The 19,094-nt window shown below is 55.5% G+C and overlaps 1 protein-coding gene across 11 annotated transcripts in view; it reads right to left on the bottom strand.

Annotated features, from left to right (window-relative positions):
• DTNB (dystrobrevin beta) overlaps window positions 1–19,094 on the bottom strand; it is a 130,540-nt gene that overhangs the window by 49,596 nt on the left and 61,850 nt on the right. For 5 of the 11 annotated variants that reach the window (XM_069011925.1, XM_069011927.1, XM_069011931.1 and 2 more), the window contains 5 exons: window positions 15,702–15,789; window positions 11,354–11,439; window positions 9,501–9,614; window positions 7,050–7,146; window positions 934–954 (listed from right to left, as the gene is read on the bottom strand). In XM_069011925.1, coding sequence (XP_068868026.1) covers window positions 934–954; window positions 7,050–7,146; window positions 9,501–9,614; window positions 11,354–11,439; window positions 15,702–15,789 — 406 coding nt within the window. Of the gene's footprint in view, window positions 1–305; window positions 556–933; window positions 955–1,502; window positions 1,695–2,272; window positions 2,779–3,731; window positions 3,803–7,049; window positions 7,147–9,500; window positions 9,615–11,353; window positions 11,440–15,701; window positions 15,790–19,094 lie in introns of those variants that run through there. The other 6 variants (XM_069011928.1, XM_069011932.1, XM_069011934.1 and 3 more) reach the window with 5 other exon arrangements.

The raw sequence follows: 19,094 nt of genomic DNA, 5'->3' as shown, positions 1-19,094 counted from the left end.
CACCAAATGCCAGTTTCAGCACATGCAGAACTGAAGTGTTCTCAGCAATAGCTGCTACCCCAAAAATGTGTACTTCCCTACAAAAAACAAGTCCCCAGGATTTCCAACCACTGTATCCAGTATCCAGTTACACCCGTGAGAAGTGAAACACATGAAATCCCCAACGGTGCAGAACACGGATTAATGGTCATTAAAGCTTTGGGTGTAAAGGAAACCATGTTCGAAAACGCTGCAGATGCTCTGCTGGAGAGCAGACATTGAACATCTGGCTGTTTCCGAGAAAAGCAGAAGGGCTCCCTCTGGAGTGGATCCCGAAAGTAACACAGGACTCGGCTTTGAGCAGGCGGGCAGAGAAAATGGGAATCAAACGGCAACAAAGCCAAGGCGTTCTTGTCTCCTTTCCTTTACTCATCCTGTTTGCAACGAGCACTCTGGGACTCATTCAAGGAGACTCTGTCAGGGCTGAAGGATATGGATCCATGCCCAGAATATTAAGTCATTAATTAGTTTTCATGCATGGACTTGTATGTGGCAAGGAGGCAAATTAAAGGATTCCTGAAGAGACAAGAAAGCTTTCTTAGCACACGAAACACTCCCAAGAATCTCCCACAAAATCAGGTCTGAAGCCAGCAGAGAATCCCTGCTTTCAGCCCTGCGTGGCCATGCATGATTCCACAGAAGCCTCATCAATGCAGCCACTGCTCGTGGGCCCGTGGCAGCAAACCTCCCTGGGAAGGGCGAGAGGAGCAGCTCCGGGACACACACAGACCATGCTCTGCTGGGAGCCTGGGGAGGCTGCTCCCGAGCTCCCGAGAGGAAAGGGCCCCCCATTCCCAGGGTTTATTTGCATACAAGCCAATTAACAGAAAATGGATTTCATGCAGGAAGAAAAAAAAAAAAAGTCAGATCACCTACAAAGTGAAGTCAACTTACTGCCTGCTTTTGCTCTTCTTCCTAGAAACGTCGGCAAGAGAAAAAGGTGAAGAGAGAGAGGAAAGATTAATTATCATGTGAAAACGTCATTTTCACACAAAATACCCAGTGAAAGAACAGAACATGGCACACGGTGCCAGCGCCTGCAGCACGACAGGAGCTGAGGACACAGGACATGAGGGCTGGGGGAGCACAGGTGACATCTGTCCCATGAAAGGGGCCCCTGGTGGTGGCCAAAGTCGAACACGTGGGATGGACATCACAGGGCTGCGATACAGGGCAGGATATCCAGGGCATATCTGCTCCTTTAGGCAGGACCTTTACTGGCTTCAGCCTGGGGCAGGGGAAGGTGTCCCTGCCCATGGCACGGGGGAACTGGATGGGCTTCATGGTCCCTTCCAACCCAAACCATTCCATGATCCTGTGATCCTCTCCTTCAGACTCAGAGGCCTCTTGAGCTGCCCTCAAGCCAACAAACACCAGATCCATCCCCTGAAGTCTGGAACTACCATTGGGAGAGTCCAAACACACAAACGTGCCAGCACAGAGCCCAGCTGCCACAGCCTCAGAGGCAAAACATCCCCTTGGTCAGCTCCCCCGGGCACTCCAGGACCTCTGCCAATGGGAATTGCAAGGGCAGAGGAACCAGGTCTGGGAGGGGACACACTGAGGGAAAGGCACCAGAGATGCTGAGTAAGGCAAGATGTGCAGAGAGAGCAATTCCTGCACTGCAGAGCGTCTCAGGTCGGATCACTCCTAGCCTGGAGGACAAAAAAAGGTGAAATACAGGTGAATTTATCCCCTTTTGAAGCAGGGAAATGTTCACTGTGATTGGGCCTGGGCTGGTGGAGGCACATCCTGCCTTCAGCTGCAGGAGAATTGCTGGGAATGAGCAAAATGTCACCTAGTCCAGAGTTTCCTTGGTAATTCAGACATTTCCATGGGTTTTGTCCTCTCACAGCCAAGAAGCACCACGGGTCCAACCCTGTGTGGGGGACCCTGGTCTCTCCCAAAGCAGTGATTCCAGCAGTTCCAGGTGACCCCCTGCACCGCGGCCTCGCCCGGCCGGGCAGCGCAGGGGCAGCGGGACCACGGCCACGCACAGCCCCCCAGAAATTCAGGTCACGGAATTACAGTTCAGGGGATAAAAGCTCCTTCTGGCCTGGAAATCCATGAACACATTTATCAGCCTTCCCTCACTGATCTCCCGTCCGAGCAGGATTAACCAGACCCTTTCCCTTAATTTAAAGCAGCTTCTCCTCCCTGACCACTGAAAGCTGTTTTCCCACCGAGCCCTGCAGAGGGGCCTGGGAAGGGCTGGGGGCAATTCCACAGTTTTGAGCAGATATTTTTGGGGTTTTCTCCCAAGACCTGGGGTTCTTTCAGGTGTGTCTGTGGTGTTGTTTGGCAGATGTGGGGCCTGGCTCTGCTCAGTGCTGGCAGCGGGGCCGGTGCTGCTGTCTCCACATCCCACATTTCCCGCTGTGCCTCCCACCAGCACCGGGACTCGTGGGACCAGATGGGGAGCCAGGTCAGGGAAAAGATCTTAAATGATCCCCATTCCGCAAAAAAGTTGTTAGTTTGAAAAATGAGGCTTTGGCATTAAGTACAGATGTGAAAAAGCCCTGTCAGGAGGGCCAGAGCTCGCTGGGCTGAGCAGCGCAGGGATAAATCACCGGAGCAGCCACGAGGAAATTGCCGTGGAGGAAATGGAAGCGGTGAAATGGGATCTGTCTGCTGGATTTCCGTGGAGCTGACAGTGAGAGCCCTGTGAGGAGCAGACAGTGCTCCCCACGGAATGCTCATCGGGGCTGGGCCAGCCACGCACCCGGGGACTGCAGGAGGCTGCGGGAAAAAGGGAAAGCCAAGGCAAGCCTGGATGGAGCCACAATCCCAGAACAGCTTGGGTGGGGAGGGACCTTAAATCCCACCTCAAATCCATGGGCAGGGACACCTTCCACTATCCCAGGGTGCTCCAGGCCCCGTCCAGCCTGCCCTTGGACACTGCCAGGGATGGGGCAGCCACAGCCTCTCTTCCCTTCCTTCCCTCCCAATGCAGTCTGCAATTCCATGAAATTCCCATAACTGGAACCCTGGGCAGAGGTGTCAACACTGGCTGGAGATGATTTGTGGAAGTCACTCCATGCAAAACCCAACACTGGCTCTCAATTGCAGAGGCCTGGAGAGCTCCCTGTGAGGGCCCAGGAGCATCAGGGCAGGACAGCCCAGGGGGTTTGAGGAACTCTGCACAAAGAACCAGAAGTGGTCAGAGATCACAGAACCAGAGTGGTCAGAGATCACAGAACCAGAAGTGGTCAGAGATCACAGAACCAGAAGTGGTCTGGCTTGGAAGGGACCTTATTCCAGGGCATTTCCCTGCCCTGAGTCCAACCATCACAGCGTGGGGAAAATGGAAGGACCTCCAGAGGACAACTACAGATGGCCTTCCAAAGATGGGCTTTCCTGGAATCATGGAATGTCCTGAGTTGGGAGGGACCAACCAGGATCACCCAGTCCAGCCCCTGGCCCTGCCCAGACCCCCCAACAACCCCACCCTGGGCATCCCTGGCAGCGCTGTCCCAACGCTCCTGCAGCTCTGGCAGCCTCGGGGCCGTGCCCAGCACCCTCTGGGGGAAGAACCTTTCCCTGATATCCAACCTAAACCCCCCTTGCACAGCTCCGGCCGTTCCTTGGGTCCTGTCCCCGTTCCTTGGGTCCTGTCCCCGTCACAGGGAGCAGGGATCAGAGCTGCCCCTCAGGGGGAAGCTGTTGACACCTCCAAGGTCTTTCCTCACTCTCCTTTTCTTCAGAGAGGGATTTGAGGCCCCAAACCCTCAGATGAGCAGAGCTGGGTGAGCTGAATCCAGCCCTAAATGGTGAAATGAAGGCAGCATTAAAAATGTAAAAAATCCTGCATAAGAAAATGGAAAAAAACCCATAAAAGCTTAACAGCTGATGTAAATTATACATGAACAGTTTTGAAAAGCTCCAAGTGATGAGAGAAGCTAAAACCTGGCGGTGAAAAATCGTGTCTGGCAGGGCTAAAACCACTGAAAAGGAGAGCTGGAAATAAACACCAACATCAGGAACAAAAGAGAGCCTCGAGGCAGCTCCGCTGCTCCAGGGCCGGGGGTGACATCCCAGCCAGGGCAGGAGGGATCCCTGTGTCTGCCTCATCCCTTCCCCCCGGAGTCTGCACCAGCAGACAGGGAAGCTCTGACACCAATAATGAGAAAAGGTGTCAGAAGTATCTACTAGAAATGATATTTTTAGATCAGCAGGCTGGGGAACTTGCAGCTTAAAATAATTACCTGAGCGAGGAGCTACCTGGGGCAAGGCAGGGGATTTGTGATGGATCTTGGAATGCCGAGGACTGGGGTGTGGATATTCAAACAGGGAGGTGAGACAACTTAAATAAGAGAAGATTCGGGGTGACATAACTGGGACCTTGCAGGGCCTAAAGGGGCTCCAGGAGAGCTGGAGAGGGATTTTGGACAAGGGCTGGAGGGACAGGACACAGGGAATGGCTTCCCACTGCCAGAGGGCAGGGCTGGATGGGATATTGGGAAGGAATTGTTCCCTGGGAGGGTGGGCAGGCCCTGGCACAGGGTGCCCAGAGCAGCTGGGGCTGCCCCTGGATCCCTGGCAGTGCCCAAGGCCAGGCTGGACACTGGGGCTTGGAGCAGCCTGGGACAGTGGGAGGTGTCCCTGCCCATGGCAGGGGTGGCACTGGATGGGCTTTGAGGTCCCTTCCCACCCAAACCATTCTGGGATTCCATGACCTGACCCTGTCATTACTTTATTCACATTTCTGTATCAGAAATGCTGACCCAGGGCCCCCCTTCCAGGTAACACAGAAGCTTTAGAACTTCAGGAAAGGAAGTCTTGCCAAGAAAAGCCGATTTTGTTATCTGAATGTATCCCAAGCTTGGCTTCTGCAGGCACTGCACAGACACAGGATTTACCCACAACAGCCTCACCACGAAATAAAGCTGTGGTGGGAGGGCTGGGGGACTGAGGGCTCCCACAGGACAGCAGGGAACCCAGCGAGGAAGAGCAGTGAAGCCCCTCTGGCTGCTGGGGGTCAGGGAAGAATTCAAACTCCAGCTTGCTTTTCCCAAATGTAAAACACTTATATTCAAAACCTGGGCAGGGCAAAGGACCCATCCATGAAAAGAGTGGGGCAGGGGATTGTGAGGGGCTCTGCTGTCCCTGTGTGAGTGATTTAAATCCCTGAGTGAGAGGCGCCTCGGCTGAGCTGAGGAAGTGTCTGCGTAGGCAAAACTCAGGGGGGCAAAGCGCTCCTGGATTTAACGAGAGAGAACCAATGGGTGCAAACCCAACTCAAACTGAAAACCAGGCATAAATTTTTAACTGTTCAGGCACATTTGCATTGGCAGGGAAATTTCCACGTTGGATTTGTGCAGCTCCAGAGCAGATGTCTCTCTGGAAGACGCTTTAATCAAGGAGAAGCTGTGGTGCTCCACGGGGAGCTCTGGGGGGGAAATGCAAACAACCCCATTGTGCAAGGTGTGGGACCAAATAACCCCCGTGCTCACAGCTCCTGAGGTGACCCAGGTGGGAAGGGACCTCGGGAGGGCTCCAGCCCAGCCCCCTGCTCAGAACAGCTCCACTGAACCTCAGGGCTCTGGCAGTGGGGTCTGGGGAACCCCCGAGGATGGAGCTGGTGCAGCCTCTGTGGGCCCATCCCATGGCCTGGGCATCCTCATGGGTATAAAGTTTCCCCTTCTATCCAGTCCCATTTGCTGGAAAAAGTTTTTGAACAAATTTGGTAACTGCAAGGGAGCTGGAGAGGGACTGGGGACAAGGCATGGAGGGACAGGACACAGGGAATGGCTTCCCACTGCCAGAGGGCAGGGATGGATGGGATACTGGGAAGGAATTGTTCCCTGGGAGGGTGGGCAGGCCCTGGCACAGGGTGCCCAGAGCAGCTGGGGCTGCCCCTGGATCCCTGGCAGTGCCCAAGGCCAGGCTGGACATTGGGGCTGGGAGCAGCCTGGGACAGTGGAAGGTGTCCCTGCCAGCTGGGTGAGCTTTAAAGTCCCTTCCAACCCAGACCATTCTGGGATTCCAAGACTTCTGTGTTTTTAGAAGTCAGACATTAATGGGCTGAGCAGGAAAATCACAGAGCAGAACCACTGGCTAAGGAAAAGCAGAATTCCCAAACATGGAGAGCACTCAGGTGCACAGGGAGAGGGAATAAACCAGGCACTGCTGAGGGTGTTTGACCATCACCTCCTGTATGGACATCCCTGCCCCAGGATAAAGGGCAGGGGTAGGAATTCCTCCCCCAGGATACAAGCCCAGGCTGAGGAGCGATGGCACTTCTGGCTACAGACACTGGGAATTCATTTGTCCCTTCTGAGTGCAGAGAAGTTCTGAATTTTCCTGGACCCATCCAGATGTGCCTACAGCTGATCTGTCCCCCCCTGAGCCACTGCCACCACTGCCCTGCCACTGTCACCACTGCCAGGTTCTCTCCCTCCTCCCCCACTCCCACAGCACCTTCGGGCACCTTGTCTTGCACCAAAACCTCTCCAAGGCCAAGGCTTTGCCCTTTGCTTTATATTTTGTTTCATTTAAACAGGGAAAGAATAAAGGTGTAACAGAATTTCCCACTCCAGTCACAGCTGGGAGCTCAGCCCAGGGGGGGCTCCATAAAAACAGCACAGGACCCTCGTGAGAAACCCAAACCATGACGTCTGCTGGAGCTCAGAGCTGACAGCACAACCCTCAAACACAACCCCCAGATGTGGCAGGGGCTGTGCAGGGTCAGCTCCTTGTCCCTGGGAGTCACATCCTGCCCTGCTCCCAGTTTAATTCCTGGTGAGAGTGGGAAGTACCGAGCTGCTGCCCCAGGTACCAAACCACACTTCTTTAAACCCCTCCCAGTCTCGGGCTCTGGGTATTTAAACCACACAAACCTGGAAAAACACGGAGCCCCTGCAGCCCAGACAGAGCTGGGATGGAAATGGCTTTTGGCAAACTCATCCTGCTCCTTGGGAAGGGTTTTTGGGGTGTGACAGCAAAGCAGGGACCCCAAAGCACCCGGGGAAGGGAGGGATGTGCTGCCTTTCCCACGGGAGGTTCCTTACTTTGAGCAGCTTCATCAGCCCTTCCAGCTGCACCATCAGTTCTCTTCTGCTCTCCTGAAGTGCTGACATCCTCTGCTCCAGCTCATCCTTCCTCTGCCTGTGCCAGAGACGGGGGAGAAAGAGGCAGAAGATAAACTCAGGGTGTTTCAAACCTCCTCAGGGAATTCTCCTGTGTAAAAGTGTCTTTGGGTCCCATCATTGTCCTGCTCCCCATTTAAAAACCTGGAGTGAGGCTCAGCTCATGAACCTGGAGGTGACAATTCCCTGCTCCCCCCAACCCCAGAGATCTGCTCCCAGCCATGGGCAGAGGGAAGCCCTGCTCAGGAGCTGAGCATTTTGAGGAAAAACTCCACTTTTTTCTTCCTTTTAAGAACTCTCCGAGCATCAGAGCCCGGCATCCTGTGGAGCTCAGACAAACCAGGACGAGCTATGGGAGGAAAGGCAGAAGGAAATGAAAGAGGAGGGAAGGCTGCAGATGTCTGGAGAGGAAAAGCTGTGCCCGTGTGGAGGGATGGAGCAGCAGGGACACGCTCCCTGCACCAGCACCCCGGTGACAACAGCAGCAGCATGGGAGTGACCTTCCCTTCCCTTGGCTGCACAAAACCTGTCTGGAGCTATTTCAGGAATCCTGACTCTGAGGCTCGGGTTTGTGTTTATAAAAAGCAAGGAGTGAGTAACAGAAGGAGCGGCTCAAAGGCAGACGTCAGCCTGCCGGAGGCTCCGTGTCCCCAGGGAAGCTGGGCCCCACAAATCCAGCCATGGGAGGTGATAAACGGCCTCAGGGAAAAGCAGCATGGAAGGGATTCTTTATTCACCTGCAGCGATTCTTGTGGACATCAGAACATCTCAATGCCAAGCTAAAACATCACCTACTGCAGGCTGAACCTCGGAATGCCTTCATGACACCACGGATAACCCATCCCGGGAATTCTAGCAGCAGGGCCCTTCTTTAAAGGACAGAAAACTCTGGAATATTAACAAATATTACCAGCTAGGTGTTCCTTTCGGGAGCTTTTTGTATGTCAAAGACTGTGCTTCTTAAATTAAGAATCTGGAGGGGCCTACAAGGAAGCCAAAGTGGGAATCTTCACCAGGGCCTGGAGAGCCAGGACACGGGGAATGACTTCCACTGCCAGAGGGCAGGGCTGGATGGGATATTGTGAAGGAATTGTTCCCTGAGAGGGTGGGCAGGCCCTGGCACAGGGTGCCCAGAGCAGCTGGGGCTGCCCCTGGATCCCTGGCAGTGCCCAAGGCCAGGCTGGACATTGGGGCTGGAGCAGCCTGGCACAGTGGGAGGTGTCCCTGCCCATGGCTGGGTGGGCTCTGAGGTCCCTTCCATCCCAAACCATTCCAGGATTCCAGGTTCCCTGGTCCTGCAGGCAGGAGGAGTCAGGCACAGCTGCACTGCCAGGCAGGGATCTGCCAGGACACGGATCCAGTGCCTCCCCCAAGGTCACACCTGCCAGCAGTGCTGGAGCTGACTCATCCCCATGGGCTGCCTGCAGAGTTTCAAACCTGGGACACGATTTTCCATGGATTATCATTCCCCTGCTTTCACAGCCTGAGTTCTATGCAGAACTGAGATCATCTGGTGGCTGGTGCTTACAGACAATCACATTCCAATCATCCTGCCCGGGCTGGGAAGCGTCTGGAACTTGGGAAGCACCTTCCCATCCCAGATAACCTGCCAGCTGTGACCCCCACTGCGGGAATTCCTCGAGGAGTGAGGGTTTGGGGTGGCAAAGCTGATGCTCTGTGTGCCTGTGGCACCAGGAAGGCCACGGGGGAAATCCCACGGGCAGCGAGTCTCAGGATCAGAGAATCCCTGAGGTTGGAAAACACCTGCAGGATCACCCAGTCCTACTGATCTCTCCTTCACCAGCACTTTCCTGAACTGTACAAACAGCATTCATTTGAAGAGAGGTTTTTATTTACTCCTAAACCCACTGAAAGCTCCAGGTGCTGCCCCAGCCCTCAGAGCCCTGGCTGTGGAATGGCCCTGCCAGAAGCTGCCTCTCCAGTGCCCCTGGCCCTGGCACTGCCTGGCCCATTCCAGCCCAGCCCAGACTATTCCAGCCCATTCCAGCTCAGCCTGGCCCATTCCAGCCCAGCCCAGACTATTCCAGCCCATTCCAGCTCAGCCTGGCCCATTCCAGCCCAGCCCAGACTATTCCAGCCCATTCCAGCTCAGCCTGGCCCATTCCAGCCCAGCCCAGACTATTCCAGCCCATTCCAACTCAGCCTGGCCCATTCCAGCCCAGCCCAGACTATTCCAGCCCATTCCAACTCAGCCTGGCCCATTCCAGCCCAGCCCAGACTATTCCAGCCCAGCCCAGCCCAGACTATTCCAGCCCATTCCAGCCCATTCTGGCCCATTCCAGCCCAGCCTATTCCAGCTAGCCCATTCCAGCCCAGCCCGGTCCATCCCAGCCCATCCCAGTGTCCCATTACCGCAGGAGCCTGAGCTCAGCCAGCAGGGTCGGGTTCTGCTGGGCCTTCTCGGGGGTGGGCTGAGAGGCCTGTTCATGTTCCAGCCGGAGCCGCTGAATCTCCTGCAGGATCTCCCTGGGGAAGGGACAGAGGGAGGTGAAAGAAGGACAAAGCTCAGTGTCTGCCCTGCTCCTGAACACCTTTGCAGCCCTTCAGGCTCGTTCTGTCAGCGCCCAGCCCAAGCCCAGGGGTTCTGTTCAGGCGTGGCTGGCACAGACTCAGAGCCAGGACAGGGACGTGAGCACAGCCCTGGGAATCGCTGCAGGACATGGAGAATTTACTCCTTCACGAGGATGGAATCACTCACGGCAATGTGTCTCCAACCCCCCCACGCAGAACAGGCTCGGAGGGCGTTCCAAGGGGACAAAGGTTCCAATTGCAGCACTCCCTGCCCTGCAGGTGCTGCAGGAAGGGCTCTGGAGCAGCACTGGGGAGATCCCACTCCCCTTCCCGAGGGCTCCCGCTGGGCAGCAGGAGCAGGGAGAGCCGCAGCTCACTGGAACAGAAACCCCCAAGGTGTCCTGGAGGGAAAGGGCCCAGGCAGCACCACAGCTCAGGTCACTGTGTCCTGTGCAGGGGGAGGGCAGCCAAGGACTCCCTCAGCCCAGCAGGGATGAAACCCTTCCAAGAGCGGAGTATCACCTCCAGCTCTCCTTCCTGACAAAACTGCTGAGCTGCTCTCCTGGCAGGGCTTCCCACCAGCACTGAGTGAGAGCTCCCTTATCCAGGATCTCCAGGAATCATTCCAAATACCTGCAAGGTCTCTTGGTAGAGCACTGAAGCTACAGCGGTGCCAGGACCAAGCTGTTCCTGCTCTCCAGGAACTGGTTCTGCTCCAAACTTCCCTGGAGCAGCCTTTTCCCACTGCTGAGGGTACCTCGGGACAGGGCTGTGCAGACAGCAGGCTCTCCCTGCCAGCCGGGCACAGGGGGACCATGGATACCAGGAGGGTCTGAGAGGCTCCACAGGTGACCCTCTGGAGCAATAAGAACCCTGTGATTTGCTTTGGAAGGGTCCTCAGAGCCCATCCAGTTCCCCCCCTGCCATGGGCAGGGACACCTCCCACTGTCCCAGGCTGCTCCCAGCCCCAATGTCCAGCCTGGCCTTGGGCACTGCCAGGGATGCAGGGGCAGCCCCAGCTGCTCTGGGCACCCTGGGCCAGGGCCTGCCCACCCTCCCAGGGAACAATTCCTTCCCAATCTCCCATCCATCCCTGCCCTCTGGCAGTGGGAAGCCATTCCCTGTGTCCTGTCCCTCCAGCCCTTGTCCCCAGTCCCTCTCCAGCTCTCCAGGAGCCCCTTTAGGCCCTGCAAGGGGCTCTGAGCTCTCCCTGGATCCTTCTCTTCTCCAGGTGAGCACCCCCAGCTCTCCCAGCCTGGCTGCAGAGCAGAGGGGCTCCAGCCCTGGAGCAGCTCTGGGGTCTCCTCTGGGCTCTCTCCAGCAGCTCCACGTCCTTGTGCTGCTGGCCCCAGGGCTGGGGCAGCTCTGCAGGTGGGGTCCCACCTGAGCACAGGGGCACAGTTCCCCCTCCCTGCTGGGGGATCAGATCCCAGCTCCGAGGTTTGCTGGATGTGCTGAGGGCTGTGGGCTCCAGTGCTCGGTGTTGGTGAAGATGATTTTAAGAAGATTAGTGAAGATCAACCCATTCCCTGGGAAACAGGGGCAGGGCAGCCCCTCCCCACGGGTAATTAACTAATGTTAATGACTAACTAATCAGTTAATGAGGCAGCTACACCTCAACAAAAGCTCTGGGAAAACAATCTGGTTAATGTGAGACAAGAGCAAAGCCCAGGACCCCCGACCCGAGGCCGTACCTGTTCTTGTTCTCCAGCTCCGCGATCAGCTGCCTCTGCTGCTTGTTGGCGTCGAAGCTGAAGGCCAGGTCTGCCGGCGGCCGGGGCTGGGGAGAGCAGAGGGACCACACAAATCACACAGAACCCTCACTGCGTGTCGGACACCTGCAGCCTTTGGCCCCCGCCCCACAGCTCCCAGCCTGCCAGCCCAGGACCACAGCCCCGGGACACGCCGAGGGCTGCACTGCTATGACCCGGCCCCAGAGGAGGGTGGGGGGTGCTGAAGGGCTGGGCTGCCCCATCCTCCCCGTCCACAGCAGGAATTCCATTTGCTGTGTTTTGGAGGCCCTTCAGGAAACAAGACCCCCACCCCCAGAGCCTCCAGCACCGATAGCTCCTCCTGGGAACAGATCCGCTCATTCCTTTGCTCACAGAATCTTCTGGTGAAACACTGAGGGACACCTCACTCTTCATCTCCTCCCATCCTTGCCATGGCAAGGACACCTTCCACTGTCCCAGGCTGCTCCCAGCCCCAATGTCCAGCCTGGCCTTGGGCACTGCCAGGGATCCAGGGGCAGCCCCAGCTGCTCTGGGCACCCTGTGCCAGTGGAAACTGCAGCCACCACCTCTGAGTGCACAAAAACATCCCCCCAAAGTCTTCCCAAGGCTAAACAAGTCATCAAAAAATATTCTGGATTCTCCACCAACACCTAAACCTTCCAGGTTCTTCAATTTCAAAGGCTCAGCCTGAACGTTTGCAGAGGGGATGCCAAATATCCCTGGATATTTGCAGGTTTTACTCCAAAGACTGGTGGGAGTCAACGGTGTCAGCCAAAATTCCTGAAAAACCCCAACCAACTCAGCGTCTGCTGAAGCCTCAACAGCCCTGAAAGAGCAACCAAAGGGCAAGGCCCAGTTCTCTCCCAGCAGGAAAATCAGAATGGTCATCAAGTCTTAAAATGAAAAAGTTCCCTGAACAGCCCCCAGGAGCAGTGAAAGCTGCCAGCCCTGCAGTGATTTTCCCAGGCAAGGCCATTAATCCTGAGTGATCCGTGCCTGCAGTCAGGGATCAAAGATACCTCAGGTGGAAAGGATCCACAAGGATCACCAGTGCAGCTCCCTGCCGGACTGGGATTGCCTCAGGGAGCACTCAGAGCTCACCTCCAGTGTCCCTGTCTGGGTGGCAGCAGGGGATCTAGGGATGGAGTTTAATCCAGCCCCCAGGGCCGGTTTGCAGCCACTCTGCTCCTCATCCCCCTGCCTTGGGAGAGACTGTCCAAGCCTGCATCTCCTGGGCAGCAGATCCCAGGCTCCTCGGTGCCAGGACCCCATGGAGTCACGGACAGTGGGAGCCAGTGCTGCACCTGCCTGTCACTGTGGCATCACAGGGCTCCTGGTGAGCGACAGGCAGAGGAAACAAATGACAAAAATGGCTCAGTAACCTGGTTTACCAAGGAGGAGGAGAAGGAATCCAAGGACCAAGCTGCAGATTTATCTAATGGGAGACCCAGATTACTCAGTCTTTATTTAAAAGTTATGTATTAAACAGTGCCTAAAAGCTGAAGGGGAGGTTCCATGGAGGGAATATTCCAGCCATTCTTCGGCCTGTGGGCAGCATTAAGGAGATGGCAACGGGCTGTTAGCAGTGCCCGGTGCTGAGGGAAGAGCAACCACACACTGCAACAAAGAGCAACCAAAGTGGGCAAGACCTAATTGCTGTAACTCATCCACACAACTCACCCTAATTAGCCCCTCATCCATAATTGAGTGTTCCTCACCTCAGGCTGGTCTGAGTAGAGCAGCAAAGGGAGACAAGCAGATAAAGCTGTGATGCTGAAAGCTGTGATTTAATCACAGTTTGGATTGTTCTCCATTGATTTCCTCACTTTATCCATGCTCCACGAGAGGCAGGGCAGGGTGGGCAGGGCCAGCACTGCCGCAGCAGCTCTCAGTCAATAAGAGGGAATTTTGGCCGCACATCGGCTCCAGGGGGACAAGGGCAGCTCAGCAGAGCCCTTTGGGGGCCATGGCCACACACCATGGGCTGCTCCTTGCGCCGTTTCCTCCTTAGGAAGCCGCGGATGTCCAGGATTAACTCCCAGAGCTGCCTCAGTGCTTTCGTCCCAGCCAGACTTGGAGCTGAGGCATTTCCCCCAGGGACGTCCCGGGGGTGTCACTCACACGGGGAGGGACATTTGTCCAGCACCAGCCCCGCAGGAACGGCTCCAAGGTTTTATCCCATTTGGGAAGACGAAGACACGGATGGGCTGAGTCCGGCCTGCGGCCGCGCTGTCCCATGGACAGCTCCCAGTGACCTCTGCCAGTGACTTCCAGAGAGGAGGAAGAAGCTTTGCCCGGGGCTGCTGGAGCTGGCCGGTGTTTCAGGGATCCTCTGCATTGCCAGCCCTCAGAGCACGTTAACCAGGAGAGCCCAGCCCAGCCCAGAGCCGGGCCTGGAGCGATGTCAGGAAACCGTTCTGCTCACAGCAAACCCCTCAAGGGCTCCCAGCACACACTGCTCCAGCTGGGTTTTGGAATCTCCGTGGACAAATCATTCCTTCAGGATGCTGGGTTTTTTCCATTCTTCACTTTCATGAATGTCAAATGAATTAAAGATTCACAGAAAAACCCAGGTGGGATGGGACCCTGGGAGGTTTCCAGTCCATGCAAAGCAGGGCCAATTCACAGAGGCTGCTCATGAACTTGTCTTCTCGAGCTCCGAACATCTCCAAGGAGGAAGATCCCAGTTCTTCCCTGGCCAAACACTTGGACAACAATATCTGACCATTACCGGGGTGAGAAAAGTCTTTCTGAACATCCCCATGGACACGGCACACTGTCCCCCATGGACACAGCACACTGTCCCCCATGGACACGGCACACTGTCCCCCATGGACACAGCACACTGTCCCCATGGATGTCACCCCGTTCCACAGCTCAGCAGGATGTTCCCCCACCAAGCTGCCATCCCAGCTTGGAAGAGGAAGGGAGATGTGCCACTGGCAGGGAAAAATGAGGAGCTGCCAGGATTCCAAGCGCTTTGAACTCAGATTCTTCCAAAATACAAGAAATCTGCCCGTTTCAGCTGATGGGCTTTCTGGACTGGGAATAAACAGTGGAGCCAGTAAATAACTCCAGATTCCCAGTGGCCAAGCTCTGGTTGGAATGGGAACCCCCCACTGTTCCCCTTTCCCTCTCTCTCTGCCCCACGTCAGTCCCTGGCACTGCTCCAGCATCTGCCCTGGGATGGGACTTAGGAAAAGAGAGCAGGAATTTCCCACAGGTCCTTGAGGAACCTCAGCAAACTCCAAACCCAAAGAACTGCTCCACTTCTGACCCTCCTGGAACTGCGATGGCCACACAAGAGGGTGAGGTGATTCATGGTTCTTTAACAGCCAGGTCCTTTCAGAACCAGTCTGTGACTCCTGAAGTTTTCGTATCACTTTGTCTGCACCAGAAGAAGTCAAGTCATGACTAAGAGTTCTTCCAGCACCTTCCAGCGTGACAGTGACTCAGCACTTACTGTTTCAACAGCTTGGATTTCACAGGATTACATGGAAATTTCCTCCTTTTCCATCTCAACCTGAAACTTGGCACTGTGTCCCCTTAACATTTCAGCATTCCTGGTGAACGGAATGACTTTGGACATGCAACTGCTCCACTGGGCAGAGGCAGTGGGAGCTGACAGTTTGAAATGTTTCAGCAGCATGATTCTGTTTTATTGAAGTTTTACACAAATATCTGCCCACGTCCCTCTGCCAAAGGCAGGTTCTTGGCTGAACATGCCCTGAGGGAAATTCAGGAAAGTGGGAGATGGTCCCTGCAAACTCTCCTCTCCTTCCCTATGGGTAAACCAGCAAGGACAGGGATCCCCCCATCCAGCTAGCCACAAATATTCCATGCAATTTCAGTAAATTCCTGCTGTGTTCCTGTAGGCATTTTCTGTTAGAGCAGCACTGATTTCTACCAACTGGAAATGTGTTCCCTTTGTTTTCTTCTGTAAGAAACTGCAAACACAAACCCACCTTCCTTCCCTTCCTTTCTTTCCCCGCCTCAGGCTCCTTCCCTCTGGAATAAATCCACCCCCAGCACTCGCCCATGATTTGTTTTCCTCAGGTATCTGCACATTTATCTCTCTCCAGCCTAAGCAGGACTAATCTGCTCATGGCCCCAGCTCCCCTGACCTCATTTCCAGCCGCCCGCGCCGCCCTCCCCGTCCCCGGCGCTCCCAACAACGCCGGGCTCCCGGCGAGCCCGGGGAGCCGCGGTGCCGAGCAGAGCAGGGCCGGTGGCTCCGAGCAGGTGTGGGAGCCCCTGGTTGTGCCCCCCGAGCCGTGGCGGTGCCCGCGGGAGGGACGGGGTCACTTACGGCACTGCCAGCCTCGGCGGCCAAGCGCGCGGCGTAGCGGGCGATGAGCCGGTGCTCCTCGTCCAGCCGGCCCGGGCTGTCCAGGACACTGCAAGGACCAAAGCAGAGTCAGGCCAGGCCCACAGGGCTGTGTCAGGGCACAGAGACAGCGGGGGCACAGAGAGGAGCCCCACTGGAAATCATCCCATTTCATAATTCCCTTTTCCGTTGCCCCCACAGCGGGGACCTCGGCCCAGACTTTCCTCCAAGCAGATTTTTCTCCAGGATTCACAGATTCCAGTTGGGATGTAGGAAAATAATTTGGTTTAGGCCCAGATTTAATTTGTTTCTGAGGCACTTGAGTGCAAACCCTGTTGGTTACTCCAGGTCAACAGGGGCCACCGGAAGGATGGAGGAGGAAAGCTTTGGGAATGCAGGACGGTCCAAGCCAGGATGATTTCCATGGGGAAGAGTGGGGGGGACCCTGCTGGCCTGGGCAGAACCCTCTGTCACTCAACAATGTGGGTTTAATGCCAGTGGCACTTTGTAAGTCAGCCTGACTTACACCTGACTTACACCCACCTCCCCTCACCCAGGACAGGCTGCTCATTTGAGGTTGGTCCTTCATGCCCCAGCTCCAGAGGGTGACACAGCTCCAGCTGCCTCAGATGGCCAGGCTGGACAGGGTGGGAGCCCCCTGGGACAGTGGAAGGTGTTCCTGCCCCCGGCAGGGGTGGGTGCGAGGAGCTGGTCCCAAAGCAGCCCAGGATTCCCACACAGGCTGCAGCTGCCTTGGAGAAGCTGCTGAAATAGGTGTTAAAAACCATCTCCAATCATCATCAGCAATGGTGACAGAACCCTGAGGTGACAGAGAGGGACAGAGAGGTTTGAGAGAGGAAAAGCAGTGACAGCAGAGGGGACAGATCCCAGGGTGGGAAGGGACAGGCAGCACCGGGGTCTCGCTCAGGACTGACATCCCTCTGTTGATCACTGACACCGTTAATCCAGCCAGGCAGCACAGGCAGGGCTGGATTACCTTTGTACCTTTAAACACACTGGGGGCCAAAGGAGGATTTTTGGGTTGTGCTGATTGAGACCACCAGTGCTGAGATGTGTTCCCAGCTGGATTTGGTGCCACAACCTTGCCACAAGGAACTAGGAAGGAAATGACAACTGGAGGAGCCACTTCTAAAGCCAACAGCCAGCTGCTGGGTTTGGGAGTTGCTGGCTGTGCCCCTGGTGTGCAGAGATCCCTCATCCCATCTCCCTTGTGACGGGAATCTCTGGATCAGGTATAGAAACCAAACTGGGATTTAATGAAAACAACAATGTGGGAATGAGGAATGTGCTTCCCGAGGCCACAGAGCCTTCCCAGCGCCACTCCCGAGGCTCCAGGTGGGATCCATGGGCAGCCCAGGGGTGCTCCAGGGAAATTCAGCATCACCACAGAGAGCAGGAAACCAAACCAGACACATTCCTGGTGCACCACAAAAGCAATTCCCAGCCCACATTCCCGCCTCAGGAGACAATCTGCATTTCCTCAAGTTTAATTTCAAGGGTTTGTATTTTCTTTATTCACGCAACCAATCTATACTGAATGTGATGGTTATTTAAAAATGCAGATTTAATCTCTTTTCAGTAACACCAAATTTAACAACTCGAACTCTTCCAGCCCCTGGAGTTGGCCAGGTGATGTCTGGGGTGGAACAGACCCACAATCAGCACAGAGGGGGCTGGGATGACCATAAATTGCACTGTGAGGCCTCTGCTTGGCTGGATTAAATCCTGGAGACATCCAAGTGCACAGAGAAAGGAAGGAGCTGGGGAAAGGTGAGTGAAACCAGGGGGAAAATAGACCTGAGACAGACCAGGCTCGGGGAGCTGCACAGACACCTCCACCCTGATTTATTGTCCCACAGTTCTTTGTTAAAGAACAACATTCCCCATCCCACATCCTGAACCCGATGTTGCTTCCCTGCAGATTTGCTCTGCAACTGTGGCTGCACAAATCTTCCCCTGCTTTTCTAAGAGATCGCTCCATCCTTTCCACCCTTTCTGTTATCTGCTGTCTCCCAATTCCTCTCCCTGAAACTCTCCTGAAACTGCTGTCTCTTCTCATTGCAGTGAGCTACAAAATAGTTATTGACAATATCTGGTTTCCTTGAAAACAACCTGTACTTTAGAAAAGAAAGAATAATCCTTTTGGTGTTTGCTTTTAGAAATATTGTACAGGCGACAAGGAAGAGGAGTTCAAGCCAATTTCCTGGCCAGGGTTCTCCAAGTCCTGTCCTAGCTGGCCTTGGGCACTGCCAGGGATCCAGGGGCAGCCCCAGCTGCTCTGGGCACCCTGTGCCAGGGCCTGCCCACCCTCCCAGGGAACAATTCCTTCCCAATATCCCATCTAACCCTGCCCTCTGGCACTGGGAAGCCATTCCCTGTGTCCTGTCCCTCCATGCCTTGTCCCCAGTCCCTCTCCAGCTCTCCTGGATCCTCTTTAGGCCCTGCAAGGGGCTCTGAGCTCTCCCTGGATCCTTCTCTTCTCCAGGTGAGCACCCCCAGCTGTCAAGAGCAGGAAAGGGAGTAAAGGGGAAGAATAAACCTGGAGCTCGGATGGGAGCAGGATACCTGGGAGAGAGTCCAGAGGGTTCCACAGCAGCAGAAGTTTGGAGAGGACTTACACAGAATTCCCTGTCTTAAAAACACCCTTCCAGGTGATCTGGCCCCTTTGGACAACGTTGTGCTCCTTCCACAGTCAGTCCCTGAGCTCTCCCACTCATCCCCTGGAGCTGCAGGTCATGGCTGGCACGGGGGTGGCACAGAGAACGGAATCAGGGAATCGTGGAATGGTTTGGCCTGGAAGGGACTTTAAAGCCCATCCAGTCCCCCCGCTGCCATGGGCAGGGACACTTTCCACCACCCCAGGGTGCTCCAGGTCAGCCTTGATGCAAAGGTCTGACCAGGGGAGGGTTCAACACCTGCTCTGGGGCCACCTGGGTCGGCCATGGAGGGGACAGACTGAAATCCACTGGAGCCACAGCGAGAAGTCAGGGAGGGACAGGGATTTTAGGGGTTCGTGGGAAAGGGCTGAGCAGAGGCTCTGCCCTCCTGGCAGCAGCGCCAGGACAGTGTGAGGAGCCAGAGAAGGAAATTAAATTGGCTTGGGATGGGCCTGACACAGCAGTAACAAGGTGTCTGTGCCAGGACAGGTCCCTGAGCCAGCTCAGCAGTGACAGGACACGAGAGAGTGACACACAGCTCGGGCAGGGCAGCGTGACAGAGGAAACTCAGCCCCATCTGATCCTGGCTGGAGGCTCCCATGGAATCACATCCTGCACAACCGGGCAGGGTGGAGACACAGCCCAGACTCCCCTGCCCTGCTGCCAAACCCTGACAGAAATCCCAGCTGGGACTGTC

Source organism: Aphelocoma coerulescens, chromosome 3, assembly GCF_041296385.1.
Source record: "Aphelocoma coerulescens isolate FSJ_1873_10779 chromosome 3, UR_Acoe_1.0, whole genome shotgun sequence".
NCBI classification, from domain to species: Eukaryota; Metazoa; Chordata; class Aves; order Passeriformes; family Corvidae; genus Aphelocoma; species Aphelocoma coerulescens.
This window is presented reverse-complemented; position numbering and strand designations above follow the sequence as displayed.